At 40.3% G+C, this 16,457-nt stretch overlaps 1 protein-coding gene across 5 annotated transcripts in view; it reads right to left on the bottom strand.

Moving 5' to 3' along the window:
• The window catches only part of ANO6 (anoctamin 6), a 79,675-nt gene that overhangs the window by 7,007 nt on the left and 56,211 nt on the right, over nt 1–16,457 (bottom strand). For all 5 annotated transcript variants that reach the window (XR_012623600.1, XR_012623599.1, XM_074827402.1 and 2 more), the window contains exons 11-17: nt 14,092–14,237; nt 12,542–12,619; nt 10,786–11,011; nt 9,742–9,911; nt 9,071–9,168; nt 6,155–6,285; nt 5,148–5,353 (exon numbers count right to left, since the gene is read on the bottom strand). Coding sequence is in view for 3 of the 5 variants with exons in the window: in XM_074827402.1 (XP_074683503.1) it covers nt 5,148–5,353; nt 6,155–6,285; nt 9,071–9,168; nt 9,742–9,911; nt 10,786–11,011; nt 12,542–12,619; nt 14,092–14,237 (1,055 nt within the window). In the remaining 2 variants the exon portion in view is untranslated. The remainder of the gene's footprint in view (nt 1–5,147; nt 5,354–6,154; nt 6,286–9,070; nt 9,169–9,741; nt 9,912–10,785; nt 11,012–12,541; nt 12,620–14,091; nt 14,238–16,457) is intronic.

A 16,457-nucleotide genomic window follows, 5' to 3' on the forward strand; every position in this document is an offset into this window, starting at 1 on the left:
CCTGGCCAGCTCATGACAACAGGTGCCTCTGGTGCCCAGCACCTAGGAAGGAGTGATGAGCTGCAGTCCAGGGCTGAAAGAGCAGCCTTTTGTCCCACAGCAGGGTAAAAACTGCTTGACAGCATGGATGGAAAGAACCAGGCAGAGACACTGAGGAGAAAGGTATGAAGTAGGAATCTAATGGGATCAGGGGGAAGAAAGTTTAGGCAAAAATGTATAAAAGGGGTGGAAAAAAGCCATAAGAAAGGTGTGGGACAGAGGACGGGGCAAAGTTAAGCAGCAATGGGTAACAAAGGAGAATAAGAGCTGGTTAATATTATTCTCCTTCATGCCAGTCTGTGATCCATGTAGTCTGTATTTCTTTACTTTCATGAGATGGGGCAAAAATTTTCCACCTTCGTGCAGCGTTCCCAGCAAGACAGCCCCAACCTGAGGAGGTATTTGTAACAGTTGTAGAAAAAAGGGAAGGGGAGAGAGTAGAAAGGGTGAAGAACACCTCTTCTACAGTTCCTCAAACAATGCTTTGGTGGCAGTGCTAGCTAAAACATCTACCGTCTCTCCTGCCTCTGCCCCTAGCAGTTCACTGCTGCCCTGTGCTGGCTCAGGTGTTCCTGCAGCTGGGCAGCAGATCAGATCGTGGCGCTGATCTGGCTGGGAACCCCCACTGGATCCATTCCCTGATCTGGTTCATTGTGTGTTTGCCAAAGTGCTGGTGCCAGCACAACACAAGAAACAGCAACATGGGGAAAAGACCGGGAAGGGAAAGGGCAGGGAGTTGAAAAGGGAGTTGAAATGGCAGGAAGTTGAAAAGGTTGCAAGACCCACCCGGCCTCAAGTAGCATCACTGCCAAATGATGAACACTATCCTAATGTCTTACCTTTTGAGCTGGCTTACTTTGAAGTATCTGAGAAGCTAAACTCTAGTTAAGACAAAGTTGCAGAAACGATATTTTTGAGACCAGGGTCCAAGATCTATATTTGATTCTTCAGAATATTGTTACAGTTGAGTTCAGTTGAGAGAAAGTTAATTTGACTGATAAGAAAGAAAGGCATCCTAAGACTAAAACAGACTAATTTAAAATCTTCAAGGATAAAAATTTTTTTTGTTTTGTACTGTACTCTGGCTTAAATCAAATGTAGTTGGCATGTGCTTTTAAAAACTGTTTTTAAGCATTACATGCCAGTGTGAAATGAAGTGAAAATTATGTGTTGTTTATATTTACATGCAGAGTAGGTGTTTTTGGCTGACAAGAAATATATATATTATCATGCCTTGCAGTTGCAGTGAGACAACCTCACACCTAAATTACTCTGTTTTTAAGTGAAGTACAAGCATAGAAAGTTTTAGTTAAATAAAATTTCTTTCTGTTCATTAGCTCATTCAATTAGACCATCAATGAACTAATAGCAACTGAACAGTAAGGCAAAAAAATCCCTTCTCCCTTTGGACCAAATGAGTTTGATGCTGCTTCTTTATTTTTTATTCAGAAAGATACTGAAATATGGTATTTACACAATTTAATATTTGCTCTTACTGAATATTTTTGCAAGGCCCCAGGTCTCTCATCATGCTAAATTTGAACCCTGTCTCACTCTCCTCCCTCTCTCAGAATGATCTCCAGATGTGCTCCAGAGAGCTGCAAGGACAGAAATATGAAAGCTAATCCTACGGTGTCCTTTCAAAGGAAAAACTTTTTTTCCTCCTGAATTATGGGCTGCATTTCAGAGTATTGCACCAGAGAACTACAAACAAATAGCACATTCTCTACTTCCCAAGCTCTACTGCACACAGTGTTCCATTTATACCATAACTAATTAAAATAAGTCTTCAAATCAACAACAGATGCTTTGGTATCATACAATAGCAAGTCCAGTGCCTGAGCAGCAAGTCTCAAAACTGATAGTTTTGTGCAAAAGTTGCTTGCAAGTTACTAGCAGATGTTACAAACGTAATGCATGAAGGAGAAGATGATATACTACCCAAGTCTAATCAGCTGTAATAGGTCACATAGAAGAGAAGAAACAGTTTCTGCATACGAAGGAAAAATCAAGGCAGGGATGGTAAAGGAAAGACTGATGACCTACACTAGGTCTCGGGTGTCAAACAAGAAAAAACATACTTAAAGGAAGAAAACTGCTTTTAGCATTTGCTCTGGTACATGGCTTTATAGCAAGAAATACTGATCTCTTTGAGGTCCTTACAACACCTGCAGCAGGGCCTTCTGAACCCGACAGTCTCTGGTGCTGTACCCCTTGCACACTAGTAGCCCCACTGATGTCAGTGGCAAATGCACTGCATTCACACTGACATTAACTGTATCTAGCATGTGAGACCTCCAAAAGAGTGACTCTAAAAGAAACATGCCTGCAGTTAATAGTCACATGAACATCAGGATTATTGACAGTGCCTGTCAAAGAGGACAGAGAGTAAAACCAAGCTGTAAATATAGTTTTGCACATCGAGGACTCCATGTTTTCAGTGATGCCTTGAGGTGTGTAGCATGTAAGGAGGAATTTGGAGTGAAAAAATTTGCAAAGCTCAGATTAGCCTCAGATGGGCTGTGACTGAGTAGTGACAGACACCTATTGCTGGGTCATTTTTCTGCAGAAAGCAGGGCATGAATACATTCCTAACATAAGCCTACACATGTCTGAGTCACTGCAAGGTCACCAAAGCCACTTTAACTCTGCCCTGATAATCGTAAGGACTATGACTAAGGTACTTGCAACAATATTTTAAAGTAATCTTAGGATGTCTATCCAACTTTTTATTTCATAGTGGTATTACAAGATCCAGCTGGATTGACTAGGAAAGACAGCTTATCCAATAGCATAACGTGTTTTTCTTCCAGGACACCAGAAACTTTTTTACCTTTTATTTTATAAGTTTTCTAGCAGCATCATTCAAAAGAGGATATTAATGCACCAATAATGTTGCCTCTACTCCTAGCTATGCTAGATGAAGCTATGCTTCATATGTGAATTTGCATTATCTGATGGGATTTGCATCATTTGCTATGAGAGTTATCATTAACAATTTTTTGCACAAGCACTAAACCACAAGAGCCCCAAAGCATCTCTGGTGCCACCTGATATTTCTAACAGTCTGAACATGTGTTACCAAAGTTGCTTTTTTTTTTTTTTTTTTTTTTTAAAAAATTCTAACACCAGATTTACTAGTAGGCCTTGGATGTTCACATGCCTATGGAACAGCTGGATTTATGTTTGCCTTGCCTCAGCAGAGCAGTGCAAAACAGATGGAGCATATGCTTGAGCTTGTTGTCTGTCTCCCAGATTCTCTTGTAAATTTTCCATCCTTGAGTTCTCTTTTTCTTCTGACATTTCTCTGTGCTTAATTCTCTGCCTTTATGTCATCCTGAGTCTCCTCTTTACATCCTAGTTATGTTTACCATACCTGTTGAATTGCTATAGTGCAAAATAAAGTTCCAAACAAGAATAATGGCCATCTTGGGAGACCTTCAAATACCTGAAAATACATCTGGTAGCTAAGGCTGACATAAAATTTTCCTGATCGCTGAAATCCACCCTGTGCTCCTATTTCTATATGGTACCACCCCCAGCCCTCAAAATAACAAAACCAAGCTACTGAGAAGATGATAACCCAATAGGCAGTCAGGTCATGGAAGTTCATCTATCCATTCTTCAAAACCAGCCTCATCCTTCCAGGGGAAAAACAGAGACTTCTTAAAGTGGGGGGAAAAAAGAGAGAGGAATATGCAGAGACACTCATCTGGGTGTGGGAGAAGAAGGTGCACATACTATCCCTATATTATTTCTGTAAAGCAGAACCCCTGGGGTTGAAAGCCCAGACCAGCCAAGCACCTAATGACTATAGAAGATGCTTGAGATAATGAAATGTAAGTTCATGTCCGTATTTAAATTTGAATTGCTCTTTCACTTGAAGTAAGTCCCCTAACTATCGAGTTAGTATCTATAGTAGAGTGTTCAGCTCCGCCCCTCTCCTCTTACCCTAAGTCCACCATTCTCCAAACAGGCAGAACCTCCTGTGAAAGCTTGGGCTAAGATGAACTCTTGTCTTCAAACTCAACTGTTTTCTCCAGCAACTCCTACTGAGGGCAATAAGGTACTGTTATTACAAGGACGAGGTCCTGGAGAAAGTGACTATCTTTCAGTGTGTCAGAAGGGATCCCTGATCTCACCAATAACAGTAGAAAATTATGACCTTGTTGAAAAAGGCTATTAACCATGGACAGTCTGTGGTGTTATTGTTCCTGCAGAGCAAACCAGTGGTCACTGCTCTTTTAAGAAAGGTCAGCAGTGAGAATTTTTTGAAAGATAATACATATTAGCTACCATTTAAGAATAAGCAACCAAATAATTCACAGTGGTAATGTCCAATAGGTTATTTTTCTCCCCACAATTAAGCCTATGTATAAGGTATTGGTGAATTAACGATATGGGAAATTTGAAAGGTCTGAATTTAACTGTTAGGAGTATATTCGTCAGGAAAAAAAAATTCTAAGTATTTTAAAGAAACTCTTTTAAAATGATTTTTAAATCCAACTGAAAACCAGATTAATTTGCAATTTCTCAGAAAATTAATTTTGATCTCTAAAGGTAAGTGCTGCAATTTTGATCACACATTGTATTTTCAAGTACATAAAAAAAGAAGCCGAATTCCTGTTTTAAGTGCAAGATTGCTTAAAGCCAAATTCACATATAAAGGCATGGACCGTAAGAATTGTAACAATTAGAAACAACAATCAGTTATAACTTAGCTAAACTGCAACCTATTTTTTTCAAAATTCATGCATTAGCTGTAGACTGTCCAGAAAGATCTCTGTACTATGTGCTATCATTTTAGGAAAGATGAGCTATAGTCTTCATGTGTAACAGATTTTTCTGAAGACTCTAGCAACTCTAAATAAAATTTCTTTTCTTTAGATATAATATTTCAGACAGTAGCCATATTCTGTTTCCAAAACATCTGGAAAGTAACTGAGAGCCTATTTCACAGGGGCTGAAGTCTTAAGGGACTGATGGTCGTAATTCATTTAGGATCATTTAAGTGCCTACATTGCCACACATGGCATTCCCACATTTGGATGTAACACCTGCAGTGAAGAAGGCATATTACCTTTTGCAGTTGTTGGCGCTGTACTTACATTGGTGACCACTGCCAGAATGGCTATGCCTTGCATGATGGGCTGCCAGGCACCAATGTCTTGTGCCTTCTGTGGAACCATGCGCCTGAACTGGGTCGTCAGCTTCCACGCATCCAACCGGATTTCCAACATGTTGTTAATAAGAGCCAAGAGAGGAGCCAGGGGGAATGACGCCACAAACAGAGTGACAAAGCCAAACTGTATAACTGCCAAAGGGAGAGATTACATACATCAATGAGGCTTTCACTTACTGAAGAAAGCATGCATGAGCATGTATACTTTATATACTCCAACTGTGGGAGAGGAAGACAAGGAAGGGTAGCTGAGTTCCTAGCAAACCTTCTGTATGACAAGACAGGAGCACAACAGTACTGAAAAAACCTGCTAGGTGAAGGGGACAGGAAAATGCTACAAGTCACAATACACCAAGAAGAACTATTCTGGGTATTTAAACATCCATTTCTTTCTTATGTCCTCATCATGAAGACCTGGAAATCTAATGATTATCTGTCTCAGTGATGTGCTGGAAAGCCTGAGCTAACAATTGTCTTACTAGTGTTCAGGTGCTGTGACAAGTACGCTGGCAATGCTGTGACAGAATGGATGGTGGCACCAAACCAGAGATCTGCCAGCTCCCAAGAGACAGCAACAAGACCTGATGACTACAGACCCCTGGCAGAGCAGTCTGACACAGGGCTCTGCTGTGCAACACCAGAACATGGCAGTGGCCTGCCTTCTGGACGCATTTCTCAGAGGATGGGTCAAAGAAGCAGCAGTACTCCTCCTTGTACAATCACGTGCTCTTTCCTAGTTATAAATTTGATTAAGGCTTAGCTGCTTAATAAAAACTTGCAAAGTTATCTGTAAGGGTTCATCAAAACTTGTCTTGGAAAACATTAATGTCTCCTCTGTCTATACACTTATTACACATCAATTGTTTGAAGATTTTCTTTAGAGCATGCTTGTATCCAGCACTGGTAGTGAATCCAAACTAAACTGCTACTTACCCATTTCAAGATACTCATAAAACAGTCCAAGTTTTCCAATGGGCTGCAGGTGGTAGTCCTGTTCCCAGCGTGGAACAACTTTTTCTGATCTAGCAGCTGCACAGTATCTTCCGATTAGATTCTTAACCCAACTATCAGCCAGGGAGAAAAAGACCACTAAGATTGGTAAAATAACCTAAAATGTTCAGTAAATGGAAAAAAATTGACATTTGTGCTGTTACAGCTTTGAAAAGTGGATTTAGTTATTCTTGAATTACTGAAAATTCCTTCAAACATGAGTATAATCTTCTGTTGCCCTACCCTGAAAGCAGTTATTTACAATCATAAATAAGAGTGTAAAATGGCAATGTATCAGAACCATAGTGATTTATACATACGTTGTACAGGTGAACGACCACATAAAATTCAAGGTAACAAAAAATTGAGTTAAATGTAAACCTGTGGTTAGACAGATTAATTCCTTCTGATCACAAAATCAATAGAATGGTTGAGGTTGGAAGGCACCTCTGGAGGTCATCTGACCCAACCCCTCCTTGCACAGGCAGGGCCACCTAGAGCCAGCTGCCCAGGACCATGTTCAGATGGCTTTTCAATATCTCCAAGGATGGAGACCCCACAACCTCTCTGGGCAATCTGTGCCAGTGCTTGGTCACCCTCACAGTAAAAAGGTGTTTTCTTTTGTTCAGAGGAAATGTCCTGTGCTTAAGTTTGTGCCCATTGCCTCTGGTCCTGGCACAGGGCATTAGTCACTCAGATTAGTCTGTCTCTCTCCTTTACTTGTGCTCTTCAGGTATCTGTACATATTGATGAGATCCCCCTTAGCCTTCTCTTCTCCAGGCTGAACAGTCCCAGCTCTCTCAGCCTCTGCTCATATGTGAAGTGCTCCAGTCCCTTAATCATCTTTGTGGCACTTTGCTGGACTTTCTGCAGTATGTCCATATCTCTCTTGTACTGGGGGGCCCAGGACTAGATACAGTACTCCAGGTGTGGCCTCCCCAGTGCTGAGTAGAGGGGAAGAATCACATCCCTCAACCTGCTGGCAACATTCCTTCTAATGCAGCTGAAGAGACCATTAGCCTTCTTTGCCATAACAGCACATTGCTGGATCAAGTTCAACTTGGTGTTCACCAGGACCCCCAGTTCCTTTTCTTCCAAGCTGCTTTCCAGCTGGGTGGCCCCCAGCAATACTGGTGCATGGAGTTGTTCTTCCCCAGGTGCAGCACTTTGCAATTTCCCTTGTTGAATTCCATGAGGTTCTTGTCAGCCCATTTCTCCAGCCTGTCGAAGTCCCTCTGGGTGGTAGTATAACCCTCTGACTTATCAGTTTGGTGTCATCTGCGAACTTGCTGAGGGTGCACTCTGTCCCCACAAACAGATCATTAATGATGATATTAAACAGGACGGGACCCAGTAGTGATCTCTGAGGTACACCGCTAGTGACTGGCCTCCAAGTAGACTTCATGCCACTGATCAGCACCCTCTGGGCCTGGCCATTCAGCTGGTTTTCAGTCCACCCCACTGTCTGCTCATCCAGCCCATACTTCAATAGCTTCTCTAGACTTCCCCATGCTGACTACTCCTGATGACTTTTTTGTCCTTCATGTGCCTGGAAATGGTTTCCAGGATTAGCTGCTCCTTCACCTTCCCAGGGATTGAGGTGAGGCTGATCTTCTCATCTGAAAGGCTTGCATGAGAATTTGAGAAAACTGATGAATTGGCTGTAGTCATTTTCATCAGTCAAAGAACCATATTCAAAAAAAGGCAAATGGGGGTGAATGTCTATCACAGAGAAAAAACCCAAAATGATTTTCTTTATACTTGCAGAGATGCAGAATGGGAGGGCAGTTAAGAACCATATCCAGAAGTGATACTTGGCATTTCAACACCTAAATGTTACTTGTCACCCTGGGAAGTGAATTAAAAATTCTGGTCAGATGAATATATTTCCTGTACATAGAAGGGGGAGTCAGTTGTCTAAGGCTGGAGCTGACATCTGCAGGCATGCTCAGCCTAGGGACGCTTACCCAGTAAAAGAAGACATTGAAAAGAAGGATGGGTCTACAGGTCCATCCTGCAACCAGCAGCATGTACGGATCACTGGATCCTGGAGGAACCATCTCAGCAGAGCATCCTAGCCTCAACCCTACACAGTATTTATGACACAATTTGAAGTGGTGTCACTGTGCAGCAAAAGAGCACAATTTGTGGGCTTGGAAGAACCACAGTCAGAGGGAATACAATGCTGTTGGCTAGTGCTTATGGCATTTAGGAGGGAATGAGCAAATTGGGAGTTCTGTACACTCCAAGCAACAGAACAGCCACCGATCGGCATAAAATAAAGAACAAGTCCTGGGACAAGGAACAGAGTCCTGGATAGTATCTTAATCCAAATTAAATGGAGGGCATTCGTGGTTAGCACTTTGCTTATTGTTCACATTAAAACATGACTTTCTAGAGGTTTGCTCCACTGGAAGAGAATGTATAGGCACTATGAATGCTAAATATGACTGTAAAACTAAATGAATTAAATTAGTAACTCATGCATGACTTTTAAAAGCCCAATGTAAAACAACAAATCATTCCACTCAATATTAAGCAACAGTATTTAGTTTAATATTTTCAGAGCTTCTATTGCCTCAGTTTTAAATATCCAACCTGAAACATGTTGAGTCTGATTTACAGAGGAAGGAAGCATTTCTGATTAGAACTAAATCAGTCTGAACGACAGAGACAGGAGCTCAGAGCTACCAGACTGAAAATATCCAAACTGTCTAAAAAGGCCGCAAAAGACTAGTCTTATTCTTTTAGAATACAATATGTGCCTATCAAATTTAGTGACCAAATGCCTGAATGCATCAAGCAAAAGCAGTATCTTTCAAATGTGAACGAACAGATTACTTAATAGTTTGAACTTACGGAAGCAGCACTTCTTGAATGTTGTTCCAGATTGCTTTACCTCCTACTATGATAGCAAGCTGAGTTGTGAGTTCAAGGAGACATCCTCCTGGATCACACTGAATGTTGGGAGAGACATGACAAATTTCGGAAGTTGGATAATTTTTCAGGCTGAAGCATTTAAAATGCTGCATACTTGGTTTATTATGATAACATTTCTTAAAGCAATACAAGAAGACTATTTAGGCAAACCTTTCCAATGAGGTATGCAAAAGCCAATTCCAGGCCACATATGGTCACGTATGATGGGTTGACAGGACACTAATGAAAGAGTGAAATACCAGGCGAAGTCATGCAGCTCTGTACTGTGCTGTCACCAGGTGAGGGTCACCCAGCAGAACAGGAATGCTTCTACCGATGTTCTCCCCTTCCCATGTGCCGATTCACAGATTGTTGGACCATGGGAAAAGAAGCTTGTCTGGGTACACACAATACATTTCTAAGCCCAACTGGTCTCATGTCATATTGTTGTATGTTAGGGGTTACTAAAGAGGCAATTGGCTTGGGAGACAGTCACTTTTTGAACCTTCATGTTAAGTATGTACAACTATGTTATATACTCCTAACTGCAGCAGAATACTTGGACTAATGGCTCCTGATGTTTAAAAACAAACACTATCGTACATTCTTACCTCTTCATTGCGATACTTTCCTAGCCAATACACTGGATTTCCAGGGTGACCTACAAATTTCCCCTTAAAGAAGGCTATGTAGAAGCATGAAGAATAGTAGTTGACAAACTGGAACAAGAACATCTTTGTGGTTAGACTGTTTTCATAATCAGTCTGTGTCCTTGGAAGCTCTGCAATTAAAATAAATAAATAAATTTTAAAAAGCCAACCTACAAGTTGCTTTAGAGCCTCAGCTTGCAAAGTATGTGTATGCCCTGTATTCTTCAATATGACTGAGAGTGTTATAAATTAGTTTGCACAAAATCCCCATATATACTGTAACCACTATGCTAATTCTAAAACTATATGGGTTTTAAAAAGGAAATAACTTGTTCCCTGACAATAAAGAAAAAGAACATGCAAAAATTCTGATAACTCAGGGAAAAAAAAGCACCCAAATCTAACACACTCAGGAAAGATGCAAATGTAACACTATGAACTGATGAAACAGTATTAAATGAAACTATATTAAAACACCACACTATTTCACACATCTAAAGTAAAATAGCTACTTTAATGTTGATGGCCTGGATATAAAGAATAATAATATTTGTGACTGTTTATCTATTTAATAACATGGGAATAGTATCTAGCTTTGGAACAGTGACCTTATTTCATTTATTTACAAGAAAATAGCTATTTTCCCCATAAACAAAAGCTAATGTAATTGAATGTGTTATGCGTTACTGATCTGTTTTCATAAAGCTTGGTTATTATAGTAATTTTCTTTGCTTTGTCTGTTTCACAAGCACAAAACTGTAAACAATTGATCTTTCATGCTGGTTATACAAGGAGTTTTCAGGCAAAGAGCTGAATATCATATTCTTTTGATATTGAGAAAATCTGTATTTGAAAATTTCTAGGTGGTATTGTGTGATTTGGTGGGAAAATTCTGAAATATGTGGTACAGGTGTTCATTTATTGGAATTCTTATTATACATATAAATGCTATTTTTTCTTGCTATTTCACCCCAAGTTTCTATCTGAGGTACAGCAGCAGCATACCAAAGTCAGTAATCAGGATTGCCACTTTTTCATAGACGATGTTGAGAACCATAATGACTATAAAGCTGATGAACGAAGCAGTTACTGAAGTGGCTGTCTGCGGAGTCAGGTACTTGCGGATTGCCTCCGTTCCATTAATGTGCTGTGACAACGTTGAAGAAAACACCAGGAAAACCGAGAGTCTGTAGACAATGATTCCAATAACTGAAGCAATAATCAAAAGAATCTGCCAAGGGAACGCAAGAAAGATGTTAATATTGAACCACTGGCTTTGGGAAAAAGTGAGTTTGAAATACTTTCTACAATAGGCAAAAGGAAACCTATTGTGTGCCTGTCATTCCATCACATAAGATGAGTGCAAGAGGATGCTCAAATAAGATAGAAGGCAATAAATTTAGAATCCATAAAAGAAATGTTTTTTTCATGCAGCATAGTCAATCTTCAGGAAAGAAAAGAGATGGTCTGATTTATGACTAATAACAAAGTTTGTACAGATGCGAGAGAATATAATGAGATGCATAATCAAATCTTACGCCTTGAGGCATGTGATGGAAGAAATCTCCCTCTTTTGACATTGGGCAATTGTCAGGATGGCAAATGTACTAGCAAGCCTGCAATGATTATGGAGGGGGCTGTACCTTCTCTTTCACATTATAATATTATAGACTACAGACCCCTCAAAGGAATAGACAAATTTTAAACCAAGTCATGTAATCTGCAAGAGTTGTAATAATGATCCATGTACCCCATCTTGCTTGCTATCTCCTCTCTTTCTGTTTCTCCTCCTGCTTTTATTTCTTGCTAGTTCTCTAGCTATTATTCAGATTGAGGTCCATAGAGCTGTGAATCTTTTTTTCGCTATCTCTTCAAATTGCCATGGAACCACCTACCTCCCCCTACCCTGCACGTAGTAAGAGTGCAGTAACACAAATGACAAACCCAGACCAAATCTTTTCCCTTCAACCTGAAGTCCTGCCTATTGAAATCCAACAGTAACCCAGTATTCTTTCCTTTGTGTTTCAGACGTGTTAACGTTGAGGCTCTCCTGGGCTGCCAGCCACCACTCTTATCTCTTGTCTGTCTCGAATCAGCTAGAATGAGGTCTTTTTCAGTTGCTGTTTGTGCTACAGGCGAGGAGGACATGCAGCATGCTGAACCACTGAGCTTTTCAAGGCGACCTCTTTGGGCATGCTCACCATGTTATATATTGTTTCATGGATGACTGGACTGCTTTCAAGTTTTAGTTGTAATTAAAGCAGCAGCTCTGGAAGATTAGAGAGCACCCAGCTTTGCTCTGTTAAGTGAAATGAAAAACCTGAAAGAGACCCAGGACTGTGAAACATGATGTTGAAGCAAACAGCTGGAACAAGTAGTATAGAAACTGGCAGTGAGGAGAGCATATAAACCAAAACCTTTCCCCTATTTCCCCCTCTCCCCCCCACCCAAAGCAAAGACATTTATCTTAAAATAATGAGTTAAAAAAAAAACGGACCACATTTGCAAGCATAACTCGTGAGCTACAGCTGCAGGATATTTTGATACATATTTTCTATTGACTGTGTGCTAATGAGTATTCTGTGACTACAGCTACCTTCTTCATGTGGGTCCATACCTGATGGGCTTGGTTTATGCATCAGGTGGAAATCCAACTGAACCTGTTCCATTGTTAGCTTCTGTTCGGTTCAGGAGGATTTTTTTTTAGACACTTACTAGAGAAGTGAATTCATGAGGTGAAAGAATAAGAGGAGAACTTTACCCAGAAGAAGACTGCACTTGTACAGAAAGTCATCCGTATGCACTTCCCACAGGCAGTGTATGGCACATGTTCTTCTTGCTGTAAAAGATTTTAAAAAAGATCAAGGATGCACTAAATATTTTCTTCATATTTTTTGGTGTGCTCCAATTAAACCCTTTATGATATTGAGGGCACAAAAAAGGAAAAAGTCCCTCGTTTTGTTTCCTTTCCTGCTTTGTTATCCTGGAAGTCACATTTATTCATAATTTCAAAAGTCTTGCCTGACTGCAGGTGTCTTCTTTTTCCTGCCAATTCTAAGATAAAAATGACTTCCATAGAGGCTGGGTGTCCTCAGCTCTTACTGAGTTCAGCTACAACAGGGTGCATAGTCCTTTTGAATGGACTCATCCTTCTTGGCTGATCATGGCATCCAAGGTCACTACCTTTCCAACCTCATTGGCCAAAATTAGTAAGCACTAAAATTTTGGTCCCTGATCTCTGTCTTTCTCAATTTATCCCATAGAAACAATGGGATGGCTTTCCCAAGGAAAATACCTACCTCAATATAGTGGTGTGAAAAATTCACTGAGTCTTTATAGGATCTCTGAGAATCAAAATCATTATGTTTTAGCACATTCCTCACTCTTTGAACTGTCTGAAAGGAACTTTCTAGCTATGACATCATACATTACAGGTAGCACAGGTTTATAAGCTTTTAAACAGAACCAGTTTTTTTGTAGTACAAGATATGAAAAGAAGATCTATCTAGATAGTTTAAACTATGGCAGTTAATTTTGAAACTTTTCAAGTGCCCTCTAATAAACATTAGCATAATGTGGACAGAATGTGAAAGCAATGCAAATGATCAGATAAACGCCATAGTAATATATTGACAGAGAATAATAAAGTGAAGCTGAGCTGGAGTGAGCTACAGAAGCTAAAGCTACTCAAAATGTATAATAAATAGAGATCTAAACTAAGATCTTCATAAATATTAATTCTATTTCATCGAAATGAGGATAATCCTTGTCCCTGTGAGCTTGCTGTTATTAATCGTAATTGCATCCACATGCATTTAGCAACAATACCTATTTATACATGTTTCAAACAGAAACATCTTTGGTTAAAAAAACAGTCTTGGCATGATATATAATGTAACATCTTTCCCTCTATTTCACCCTTTTTTCCTGATGCATTCTTAGGCAGAGATAGCAAATGCTCTGTGATCTTGGCCTCTGGCAGCAACACTGAATCATTTCTTGGGGGATTTAATAGAGTAGACTTAGTCTCCTAAGCTGGGGACAATGCCTACTTCTGTTTATTTATGACACAGGAACCTTAGCAGTGCAAGCTCCTCAAACAGACAACTACTTCAAGGTGCCTACGGTTAGATATAAATTCCCTCCCACGCATCTGTACTTTCTAAGTTCACTATTTCCAGGCTGGTTTATCAATTCTCCTTGAAGCACTGCTGATTTATATAACTCCAGACTAGATTCACCATTTTCATATTGTCCTCTCACAACATGTCTATTGCAGTAGCCATCACCAGTTATCAAAATATTCCTTACCTGTGTAATTTCATTCATTACTACATGAGTGCACTGAGCTTCATATTCTGGACGAACTTGTTCTTCTTGCTCTAAGTACTCAACTGTGTCCCATTCATACTCCAGTTCAGCTTGCCGTCGCTTCCAAAACTCCAAAAACAAAGTAACTATCCAGAAGATAGACAAAATGAGCAATACCATGTGAGTATTGGACACTGCTTGACCCCCTGGGCTATAACACGTGGCTCAGTGTTCCATATAGATTTCCACAGACATGGAATAAAAACCTTATTGGCTAATGTAATGGTGAAAATAACTGGATCTACTCCTTTATGCAATTATTGCTTTGGATACATAGGTACTTTAATAAGAGAAACCTGAGGTAAATGGTGGTGTAAGCACATGTTAAAGAATGTATATATATTTATTTGCTTTCTGCCTAAGGCTAGAATATGAGCACTTTGGATTTCATATTATAGACTGCTTTTGAAAAAGTTTATCATAGGATGTGTAAGAAAGCAAGCTGGTTGGATAGGTAAAGACAAAATGCTAGAGAGTGCAGGACTTCTAGAAAAGAAAAAGTCAGTATGCCAAGAATTGCCACAGGGAAAACCTCATTCATGTTTATTCAGTCTGCAATTTTTGTGTGGATAAATTAACAGTTTGCAGACTACAAGAAGCAATGATGGTTCAGGTAAAGCTGCTTGAACACATCTGTCTTTCCTCCTCTGCTAGCACAAATCTGAAGGGGCTGCAGCTCTTTTTGCATGGTATGGATCTTGGAAACTCTGGGCTGGGCCAGCAGTTTCCCTAGACTGGGTTCTTACAACTGGAAGCAGTGGGGTAGCAGGTACAGAGATGCCTAAGTGTTACTGGCTAGACATGAATCCAGCCAAATTCATTACCTTGTCCTGAGACATTATGCAGGTAGATCTGTCAGAAGAGGCAATGGTGGATCCAGCTGAGAAAGCTGGGAGGAGCTCAGGATGATGGGTGTCAGTACCATGCTGCCCAGTACACCCAGATGCTTTATTACTGAAGACAGTGCATCCTCAGATTAAATGAGTGGTGTGGCTCTGCAGTACGACCTCCAGGAGGAGTTAGTATCCCATCACTGCACTCCTCATTACTTCCATTGTCTGGGAGTAATTAACTCTCAAAATGTGGGGGTTTTTATTAGTTTGGCCCCTCATTCTGAATGATGAAACATCAGTGGCATGCAGTTATAAGTCCGAATATTAAAGGTTATTTCCAAAATCAGGTGTGGTCAATAAACCTCAAACCAAAGCATTTAAAACCCAGAAAACTTCATAGGCTGGGCTGTGAGATGACCTTGGCATCTGCACACAGGCAAAATCCCAGGAAACCCTCCTCCCCTGATTATCCAGGGGCCTCTTTCACCAGGACTTCTCCTCTACTTCACACTTAGAAGCACAAAGGCAAGTCGGCCAGATGATCACATCTGCCTTCTCTTGAAGAGCAAGGAGATTAGTCTTCCATGAACCTCGAACTGCTGCCCAACCCAAATCACAGGAAGCTACAGGCTACACAGGCTACTCCAGCTGCAAATCCAGTTGCGGATGGGGAGTCCAGAAGTGCAGGGCCTCCTGCTGTGATTGCCTCTGTGCTAATAGCAAAAGAAGGGCACATAACATGAGGACAGCTCTCTCAGCCCCAATACAAAGAAAATTTCTACTAGCTAAAATAAACCAGCAGCCAAGTTGTGTCTTTCAGAACAGGGAAGGAGCTGCTTCTGGATTTGACATTTTCCTTTTATTTTGAACCAGCATTATTTTTTAACCGTGGAAACAAATGAAGTTTCAGAATCAGGAGATCCAAGTGCTAATTCCACCTTGCGGTGTCCCCTGTCACACGTCCCTCAACGCTGCCAATCAGTATGGCCCAGGTATTCTGTGTCACCAAGAACTGAAAAGAAATGCCTCAGTTGGAGAATATTTGTTTGTTTAACTGATCTTGTTCAGGGACGGGATCCAGTGATGGCAGCAAATGAAGCGGAATCTGCTTCTTCAGGAGCTTTGCCAATCTAGTCTTGCTATCACAGGAGAAGTGGTAGAAGCACTGCTCTAGAGCTCTACTGTATAGAGGGTTAATTCCTGAGGCCAAATTCCCTGTTGTTTTATCGTGCTTTGAGATCTTTGAAGGGAATATACTAAAAAAAATACACAGGTATTAAAAAGTGTATTGATGATAATGATGCAGTAATATATCTAAAAATCTAATATTCTTTTAATTGTTTTGAACCAGGACGTCTACAAAAGTATTAGAGCAAGATGAAAATTACAGCTGGAATTGTACTAGGACCATGAGTCATTTGGATCCAGTACAATTTTGACGGAATTTCTGTAATACAATTCACCTCTTTATAT

This window comes from Strix aluco, chromosome 5, assembly GCF_031877795.1.
Source record: "Strix aluco isolate bStrAlu1 chromosome 5, bStrAlu1.hap1, whole genome shotgun sequence".
NCBI classification, from domain to species: Eukaryota; Metazoa; Chordata; class Aves; order Strigiformes; family Strigidae; genus Strix; species Strix aluco.